At 32.9% G+C, this 11,084-nt stretch overlaps 1 protein-coding gene across 6 annotated transcripts in view; it reads left to right on the top strand.

Moving 5' to 3' along the window:
- Nucleotides 1-3,402: 3,402 nt before the first annotated feature.
- The window catches only part of LOC138320763 (formin-binding protein 1-like), a 52,141-nt gene continuing 44,459 nt past the window's right edge, over nucleotides 3,403-11,084 (top strand). For all 6 annotated transcript variants that reach the window (XM_069263959.1, XM_069263957.1, XM_069263961.1 and 3 more), the window contains exons 1-3: nucleotides 3,403-3,541; nucleotides 10,035-10,150; nucleotides 10,728-10,778. In XM_069263959.1, coding sequence (XP_069120060.1) covers nucleotides 3,518-3,541; nucleotides 10,035-10,150; nucleotides 10,728-10,778 — 191 coding nt within the window. In that variant the 5' untranslated portion in view covers nucleotides 3,403-3,517. The remainder of the gene's footprint in view (nucleotides 3,542-10,034; nucleotides 10,151-10,727; nucleotides 10,779-11,084) is intronic.

The raw sequence follows: 11,084 nt of genomic DNA, 5'->3' as shown, positions 1-11,084 counted from the left end.
GGGTACTAGTAGATCCTGTCTTTCCTGAACCTCGGGAATGTTTTTGTTACCTCTTACACAGGGAGTCGACTCTATGAAAATGGATGTTGCCATACATTGTTTGTATTTGGTGAATGGAGTGATGAGTATATATGACAGTGATGTGATTTTTTTCAGAAGATATGAGATATGAGATTTGAAAATTTTTTAAAATCATGATATATTCCGATTTTTTTAATAATTTTTCAAATCTCGTATTTTGGGGAAAAATCACATGACTGTCATACTTATCAGTCCATCCACCTAGTACAAAAAAATGTATGACAACATCCATTTTCATTGAGTCGGCCCCCTGTTACCTCTTACTGAACTGAACAGCTCTGGTGGTTCTGCAACCCCTTCGATCAACTTTATATATAGGCCTAAGGGCAAAAGGCATCAAACCGACAAAACATCGGTCTTCTACCGGTAACTCTCGGATATAGTATAATATACATATACTTGTTTTGGCGAAATCAAATAGCGCAAAACTGATTTTAATCACAGGGATATGAGAATTAGTTACAGGTTATACAATTATGGACCCACCTGAGTGCCCAAAGACCATGCATTGTTAGAAGTTTTAGGGTATAGATAAATAAAATCGGTAAAAATTGCCCTCTTCATTGTACTATGAATTAAATACTAAACGATACACAGTAAAACAAATAGCGCAATCCTATTTTACCGCAAAATCTGGCGAGAAAATATTTTTACCATTAAGATGTGTACGTTTGAAGTAATAGAAGCCACAAATTGTCCACAAATTGACGACCATAATATATGTAATATCAAATGTTTAAAGGTCTGAAATAACCTTTGGTCTTGACAGTGTTACGACAAACAAATTGCCACAATAATAAAACGCTTTTATACATTTTGTACTATATACTAATTTTTTTGATTATGTGACTATTATTTTCAAACTAAAAACACTTTGACCATAATCTGTGTGGTCTTTTCGAACCATATAACTACAATAACCATTTTGAGTTACAATGTTTATAATTGACGAGAACAACCATAGCTTTAGCCTATGCCCAAAGATATATACTGATAGAAATAACTGAATCTTGTGCGAGGAGCAGATTTATTCGTGTGGATCATCATCACAGTAACTGAACATAGAACGGTGCCATTTGCTTCCGCGACAATAAATTCCCTCTCCGATATCGTCGCGAGTCTCCAACGTTGTCGCGAGAGGTTCTCCGCTCCATTACGCCCTTTATTTGATACAGCTGGATAGCTCTAAATACATATCGCAGATTTAATTACATTGTATAGATCGCCTCGTTTGAACTGAAAGTACAGTACTGCATACTATCCGTCTCTAGGACTGTAAGAATATTAATGCGATGGTCAAGAGCTCTGTCCGAATCCCCTACAAACTGTCAATATACAAATATTTAAAGATGCTCCATCGCTGACAAATGGTATTTTTTCACTATCAAAACAGGAGCAGACGATTTAGTATTTTTCTTCAGTTACAAAAGTTACTTAATTACTTAACACCATTACCACCATTGAAAAGTTTTGAGCATCTGATTTTACTTTAAATAGTTATAATAGTTAAAAATATGAAATTTAATTAATTAAAATTCCGTGTCACTATATCCTATATGGAAGGAAGTACTGATTGCGCATGCACCAAAGGTGAAATGAATTATTTCATATTATTTTTTTTTCTGTATTAATTAGACATATATATATTCATGATTAAACACCAATTATTGTTCAACTGGTGAATATCATTTATGCTTTGTCGGCGGTGGAGCATCTTTAACTGAATGCGGTAATTATAAATATCATTTGATAATAATGTACAAAGCAAAGCAATAATAAATAAACAAATAAATAAAATAAATAAATAAAAACAGAAATACACACACGCAGATTTTGCTATGATTTTAAATATTTTCAGTGGATACGTGTAAGTAAAATCGAGACGAGGTGGCATTATAGACACTGGCATAACTAGAATAGCGAAATCAAATATAAACGTCACACAAAATAGAATCCATTGGTGGTATAATCATACCATTACGAAGAAAGTGTTAAGATGTATCTGTCGGTGTGTAGCTGTCGTATATATATATATGTTTATTCTCATTCCTGGTAATTTACAGCATTATTGATCGGACCGAGGATTAATAAATCCTTTCTTTGTATAAATCCTTGGTCGGACCACAGGGGTTTGACGTTCTGTCAATAATATATAGTATGTACATGTATATACATATATTTATACTATATTTCATTGGCAGAACGTCAAACTCCTGTGGTCGGACTACCAAATAATCTGGTCATATGTCTCACTCGTGAGGATCCGCGGGAAATAAATACTAATAGAATTGTCATCTTACCCCTGCACCTTGCAATATGATATGGAATAAGATGGAAACTACAATGGTACATGCATAAATATTATCCTAATCTTTGACCTGAAAGAGGTATGTAAGAAATTGGTGATTTTGGAAATTGTTTTAAGAATAATTTCTTTTAGATTCTAATTGGCCTATCTGATTATAATATCGACGACAGGTAACAGGTATAAGTTCTAAGTTCCTCGGTTATTCTTTCATCTGACAAACGGTGAGATAGTTTTCAGTATGCTATTTATGCATACACTATCATTCATTCTTTATGGATATCTTGGTGAATTTTAGTTTTTACCAGAGATTTCAAATAATTTGCAATGAAAAAAAAAAGAAATAAACACATTTCTCAACACAGGAAAATAGAAACAAGTACCTTCCAGGGACACTAATTAATGTAAATCTATCCCCTTGTTGAAAACCCTGGGTGAATTTAGAAAATGAATGAATCAGTATGAAAAAAATGTTAGTGAATTTTCTATTAAAAGCTTATAATTAGCACTTCCATAAGTTTGTATATTGTCCAAACTTTTAGTTACTATTTACTTGGTGCCAGGTGTTTATAAAAATTCTGTTAGCATACACATATAAACAAGCGTTTGGAGCAAATTGTATATTTGATGCATATATCGAGATATTTGAATTATTAACAAACACAATACCTTTCAAGATAAGTTGTATGTATACTTTTAAAATATACATACCTTTAACGTGCCCTTAATGACACTACTAAATTAAGAAATGAACAGTAAAGCTAACTATGCAATAAAAAACTTATCACATTGTCCGCTGCAAAACAAATGCGTACCATGCTATGGCAATGGTGTACTTTGTCGGGAATCATTGAAAACATTAATGTTGCAAATGAGTAATAATTGCGAAAACGCTTCGAAGTGTTGTTTCGCTTTTATGATATATAGAATTTAGTACAGATGAGAGCAACATTGCAGATTGATCGAAGTGGGTGGGTTTGCTTTCTCTCCGAGATCTCGTTCCAAACGTTATTTGAGCGTGACTCAGACGACAGCCATATTGGAAAATAGATTCAGTGCAGGGTGTGATATCAATGAAGATTACTTAGACTATTCGTGTTCCTTACAGCCAATTGGCTTATAAATGCAACAATGAATTGGGGAAGCGAGTTATGGGTAAGTCCTTCTACAAATAATGGTATTATGTAAAGCGTTTGCGAAAAATGAGTATGTTTACATTGAATGAGGAAGCGATAGTTTTTCTTCGGTCAAGTTGTCAACTTCCGATGTCTGGTGACGACCGTGTTCTTTCGGGACGATATCTTACACATACTTAAAATATACACATGGCTTAACATAGCGACATCAATTGACGTTTATATGCATTATAAGATACAATATAGCAAAGAAAATAACCTCATGAATTACAGATCCAATGTCATCTGGTCAGTGCATGTCTGGTTTGGGTTTTCTTCTGACCGGGGTACTTCCTGTGTCCAGTGATAACCGATTATGACAGGGTATACGGTACATTTCAGTATTAGCCTAGCGTGGTTTCAGTCTTCTGGTTATCTTTTCTATTGTTGTAATAACATTATTATGCTGAAATCGCAACGAGGAAGTCATTTCCAATAGTTTGACAAATAAAAATGCCCTGTTTATGACAAATTATGTCACTCTAAGAGTGAGTCTAAAGTCTGCAGTCAGTATGCTTGTACAGTACCATGTCATAAGTATGGAAACAATGACATTTTGCCCATTTCATTCAAAACAGCTTTTTCATCTTTGATTTGTTGTGGTTTGCTATTCAGTATTGAATAACAAAGAAAGTTCACCTTATTAATTGTTGAAGAAAAGAAAACATTCTGATCTTTCTTTTGATATTAAAATTATTTTGCCTATGTTCTAGTTTTCAAACTGCATATAATAATGCAACGAATAATTTTTATCAAGTCATTTTCTTCTTTAACCTTACAAAATCATTTAACCTTTATAGCCGATAGCAATTTCTTTGCTATTGAATGTGATACCAATTTCATTGTTATCAGATGGGCCTAACATACCTCATCAAAATGAAATATGTGAAAAAAAACACTCGACCAATGAAGAAAACTTTATTGTTTGCCTACTAATTGAATGGTACTGTACGTACTTGTTGCTACTTACAAAACACATGTACAGACACTCATGTGTCACATACCAAATGATAAATTAATATTACAAATGTGTAATAATATCCTGTTTTATATTCAGATGAGGAATAATAATTTGATATTTATTTCATAGATAATATTCTTTAATATTTTATTGTTAGCAGATAAAGAGAATACAACCAATTATTCAGTCATTTCTTTAAAATAAACGGTATTCACACATTTGTATCAATCTTGCAAAGTTACTAAATGAAGTGGGTTATATGCATGATGGGTATGACCAAATGTGATTGGGACAGGTCTGTATTTTGTAAATCCTGTTATATCGCCAAAATGTTAGCAAATTTGTATACCAGGTACTTTTCTAAGATTTTAATTATATAATAAGTGTATACATGTATTGTATAGTTATTCTTTATACAAAGTCTAGATCTAGATTATATTCTAAAACTATTTTCATATATTATGTGCATTTAAGAAATTAAGATGTCCCATCGGTTGATTGACATATCTCTCATACATCAGCCCAGGTATTATCTCATGACCAATGCCGCCCCCTCCCCTAAATTTTAATTCAGAATTCAGAATCTCAATCATTATACCAGGAGCATACTGTTGATGTCAGGCATAGGGCAGTTGTAATCATGCAATTATGATTGTTTGTTAGTTTAAATTTCTCAAGGGTAATAATAATTAATAATAGAGTCAAGGGTCACTGACTCCTGAGATTTTGATCCTACTGGATGCCCGTTATCAATTACAGTGAAATTTTACAGTGTAATACTGGGGTTTCAAGATACCGTAACAATGTGGGTAAAGTACTGTTGATTAATATAATCCTTTCTTCCGGTGATTATAATGTCTCAAAATTTATATAAAAATTGATGTTGTTTCGAGATATTGAATTCCCTGTAATATAATTACGGTACATTTGATTACTTTTCAATTATAATTATCCCCATGAAAGTTTTAATGGGCAATTTACTCTGGTAATAATTTTATTCGGTAGCTAGCACTTAGTCTAGATTTATTGAAAACCATCTTAGTCTGCTCTGCTATGTATGTAAGATAAAGGTAAATGGATATTACTTCTAGATCTCTGCCTTCCTTGACTGTGATATCATTGTAATTATCACTCTGCTTCAAGAGTTTGGCGCTTCCATTATTCATATTTATATTGTTGTCCATATTTTAATAAATATCTATAAATATGTTTCCCATATATATGACAGTAAAACATGAGTTGAACATAATAATATCCATATGCATGAGCGGAAGTAAAGTAATTATGATACATTTGTATTACAACAGGAAAGTATATGTCCTCATCATGTTTCCATCAGGAAGTGTGTGTGGTTAGACAGACAAATCAATGATATTGTGTGCATTAGACTAGTAGTATGTACTGCTACAGTCTGTCATGAATAGACTTGTGAAATCACAACAAGTCAAAGGGGATTTCCATTAGAAATTCACTTTAAGACTGTGTCATTATAAATCTGATCTTTTCAAGGAACACTGATCACTGAATAAGAATAGTTCTCTCTACTTACCATATATAATATTGGCATACACTTGGTTGTTGAAGGAGGTCTTGACATATTTTATACTTACACAGAGAGACATTTTTACAATCATGTTTACCCAGTTATTGCTATACATTGTCAAGGTCAACAACCATTTTCATGTTGACCCTAAAGCTTTATGCATTTGCTTGACCTTTTAATTTCTTAGAAAGTTTTATTTTGCAGTATCTCCATTGATTAAAAGAAAAATTAATTTAGATTTAAATTTTATGTCTAATGGGCATATTTGGTTAATTGATTAGTTCTAAATTTTGAAATTGACAAAACATAAATTAATGTTTATAACGTTAACATTTCCTTTTTTGTTAGAGAATCTTGATATTTCAATACCAGTATTTTGTCTACCGGTACTTTTGAGACATTTTTTCTCTACATATTACATTACTTGATAAAGTAATTGGGGAAAAAAGATTAAAGTGAATTCTTCTCCTCAGTTTCTGTTGACTTATTGTTTTAATCATCAATATATTATTATGTATATCATCTATGTAATTAAGACTTGTGTAGCTCAGATTCTTTTTACCATGCATGTATATATTGTTTTACAATGATTAAATATGACATACAGCAGGTTAAAAAAATTCCACAAGCTTGTTACCAGATTGCGATCATTATCCTATGTTTATGTTATGCAGGGCCCAGTAAGGACAGGTGTTAGTTAAATCTGTACAGCTGTGATATCACAGATAGTCCCCCGCTTTAGACAGGAATTTTGTAACAGATCCCAGACTATGTACAATGTAGATGCTCCACAGCTGTTTTGATAAAGTTCAGTAGCTGAAGATATACTCTCTGTATACAGTCTGTAGATAAACGATAGCCTTTTCCATCCTCCATATTCCATTTTACTTTCATGAGTAAAATCACATTTTGGAAAAAAGGAAATTGTACATTGGATCTGAAAATGAATGCCTTCAGAAGACGGTCACCATTATGGCATGATTAAATTTGTCTCGAAAGAGTAAATTGGGTATACTTCTAGAGCGTGAAGACATCTGTCTGCTGTTATATATTTGATATATATTTTTATCATCCTAGTGACATGTTTTTGGTACTTTGTTAGACAAGTCTTGGATTTATGGTAATGCTTTTCATTTTGAAATCACAAAAAAAAATGACAATCAATCAATGACCACTTTATGTCTGTATTGATGCATGCTCATCAAAATTGGAAATGAGTGTTTCAGAGTCGCCTGAAGAAATCTTACAAAATTGGCTATCTTATTATGGATTTCTGAGAATTAGGTCCCGAGTCATAATATAATCTTGTTTGTTCTTCTCAGTTACAAATCCAATAACTTGAATAAGGTACATAGATTTGTGTACATTATCCATCCAATAGATAGTTCTCTATTAGTAATTAATTAATTATAGTACTGTATATGTATTAGGTGCTTTGACTAGGATATGGTCATGAACTCTAATTCTAATAATGATACTCTGCTTATTCAGATTGTTTAAAGGCATTTCTGTCTTACATTTACTCAAAATTAGCAAGCATATTTTAGACAAATATATTCAAAATTAGCGAACATATTTTAGACAAATATATTCGCAGTAAATACTACAGATGTGTATATGTGTATCACATTTTCACTGGCAGAGGAAATCTAGACTAAATAACTCTTTAAGTCTGGTTCCTTATCTAGAATCCTATGTATGCCAATGTAGCTGGTGCTTGATATTACCAATAGGTCGACTGATTCCTTGGTGTGTACCCACTTGGTGTATTTGAAAATCTACATTAGCTTCTGTAAATTTCTATAAAAACCACACCTAAAATCTTGCATCCATTAATTCTAACATTGAGGGAGCAGTTTCAGTTTGACTGTCATAATTCAGTCCAGATGTTGTGTCGTCACTTGTCACAAGAAAGGCATATCAGCTCACTAATTACTGGCATTGGGTGTAAGGAAAAACTTGAAGGAGTTACATATTTGTCATAGCTCTATTGGCGAGAAACAAAGTAGGGGTCATACATATGTATGCTAGACTGAAGACAAAGTCTGAGCTAGCACTGAGACAGTTCAGGCAACACTTGTCATTTTGTATACCATGTGTAAAACAAAGATTGAGGGTTATACAAGTACACAGAGTTTGTACTCAGAACATTCAGGGATCATATGTATGAATGATATATATATACTTATACAGTGATAAGTGTTTTAATGAACATACTTTTAAAATGTAATTGGTGCCTTTAAATCTTACTTTTGTCCTTTATGCACATTTCAAAAGGGAAAAGTATAAAGATTATTGCGCCATTCGACTTTTAAAATTATTTCTTATAACTGTAACAGGGTGCAGGATTTACAATATATTTAATACCTGCCTCTGCTAGGGATCGAACTCGGGACCTCTGGATTACTAGTCTGACGCTCAACCGATCTAGCTAAAGAGAAGTTCTCTCTAGCCGAGCGATATATTGCGGCTAGTATTGACCAGGGTTACATACTCCCCCTCCAGGAATGAACTCGTCCGCGAGTTTCCAGGGGTCACAACGATTCCTTCGCAGGTATCGTGAAGTATCATTCCCGAGTCCCTACATGGGCGCCAATGTAACAGGGTGCAGGATTTACAATATATTTAATACCTGCCTCTGCTAGGGATCGAACTCGGGACCTCTGGATTACTAGTTTGACGCTCAACCGATCTAGCTAAAGAGAAGTTCTCTCTAGCCGAGCGATATATTGCGGCTAGTATTGACCAGGGTTACATAACCACTAATGGTGTAGGAATTGTTGTTTATAGATATTACAGTAATGTATACATCATCTTGTCAGATAGCAATGTCAGTCAAACTGTTCTGCATATATAACTATAGTGCATAATTATAGAAAATTACAAAAATCAGACAACAAAGCCTTGGGTTATCAATTTGGAACTCTATCCGCATTCTCTGTAACTGATTTGTAGTAATAATTAAATCAGGCTTTGTTGATTATCATATGCAACATGGTAATGGTATATATGGTAATTTATTTACATCAATCGTAAAAGATGTTTAGTTGAAACAAGACGTAGATATAGACTTTGGTGCATCATTTAATAAATGACATTTATAGTCCCCACTACTTGCCTATACTATGATGTAACTCTGTGTGTATGATGTAACTCTGAGTGTATTATGTAACTCTGAGTGTATGATGTAACGCTGAGTGTATGATGTAACTCTGAGTGTATGATGTAACTCTGAGTGTATGATGGGAGTGTTTGATGTAACTCTGAGTGTATGATGTAACTCTGAGTGTATGATGTAACTCTGAGTGTATGATGTAACTCTGAGTGTATGATGTAACTCTGAGTGTATGATGTAACTCTGAATGTATGATGTAACTCTGAGTGTATGATGTAACTCTGAGTGTTTGATGTAACACTGAGTGTATGATGTAACTCTGAGTGTATGATGTAACTCTGAGTGTATGATGTAACTCTGAGTGTATGATGTAACTCTGAGTGTATGGTGTAACACTGAGTGTATGATGTAACTCTGAGTGTATGATGTAACTCTGAGTGTATGATGTAACTCTGAGTGTATGGTGTAACTCTGAGTGTATGATGTAACTCTGAGTGTATGATGTAACTCTGAGTGTATGATGTAACTCTGAGTGTATGGTGTAACACTGAGTGTATGATGTAACTCTGAGTGTATGATGTAACTCTGAGTGTATGATGTAACTCTGAGTGTATGATGTAACTCTGAGTGTATGGTGTAACTCTGAGTGTATGATGTAACTCTGAGTGTATGGTGTAACACTGAGTGTATGATGTAACTCTGAGTGTATGATGTAGCACTGAGTGTATGGTGTAACACTGAGTGTATAATGTAACTCTTGAGTGTATGATGTAACTCTGTGTGTATGATGTAACTCTGAGTGTCCGTAACTATATTGATTGTGATATTCTAATGTTGTTGTTCATGTTTTTCAGGATCAATATGACACCGTAGCAGAACACACACAGAAGGGCATTGACTTTTGTGAGAAGTATCAACATTTTCTTAAAGAGAGATGTTCTATAGAATTTGAATACGCTAATAAACTCAAGTAAGTTTTCCCTTTAGACATTCACCACATATACATCATCATGTAGATTGATAACAACATGTATATACAATTGTTTCAATTCAAAAGCATTTTAAGTTGCATTAATGGGCTAAGTAAATTGAAGTTTAATTCACAGAAAAAAATAATTGAATTTAATTTTTTTTCTTGTCTGAACAATTATGAAATGCAGATCTAAAAGGTAAATCAAATTGCCAGAAAATCCTACCACCACCAAAAATAGTAAACAATATAGAAATAATGTAGTTCAGCAACTAAACTTTGAATTTATTACTGTATATAAAATGATGTACCTGGAATGCAAAAATGTGATGATCTTATCAAATGTTTAATAAATTGTGAAATATATTCTTTTCATGTACTGGTAATAATAATTGAAAAAAAAGATAAACCTAGTACACAGAACATGCTGGTGATGAACTCAGTGCTATTCATCATAATATGATAGTGGTATTGTGTAACAAACAAATGTAATTGTCATTTAATACATCCCACTGTTACAAATATACATTTTATGAACAATGTGTGTATCAGCTTTAAATAACATATATTCTTGCAGAAAATTAGTCAAGAATTATCAACCAAGGAAGAAGGATGAAGAAGAATACCAGTAAGTGTATATGATTCATGATGAGTGTGTTAGATTATAAACAAATGTAGCTGTAGAAGCTCTATATATACAAACAGAGTATCAGTAACAGCTGTGTAAGGAGCACTCCTGTACTCTCTTGTTTTTAATCAATCCTCAAAACACAAAGATTATTGACCCCCTAAATTTATATACAAAACTAAACTTACATAGAGTAAAACAGCCTGTTTATACATACATTTCAGAAACATCATAAATCTTATGAAAAGAGATCATGAGAAAAAAAATATAGAAATTCCACAAATATTTCAAAAGATATTGGCTGCT

Source organism: Argopecten irradians, chromosome 4 (genome assembly GCF_041381155.1).
Source record: "Argopecten irradians isolate NY chromosome 4, Ai_NY, whole genome shotgun sequence".
Classification (NCBI taxonomy): domain Eukaryota; kingdom Metazoa; phylum Mollusca; class Bivalvia; order Pectinida; family Pectinidae; genus Argopecten; species Argopecten irradians.
The sequence above is the reverse complement of the archived record's forward strand: the minus strand, read 5'-3'. Positions and strand labels throughout refer to the sequence as shown.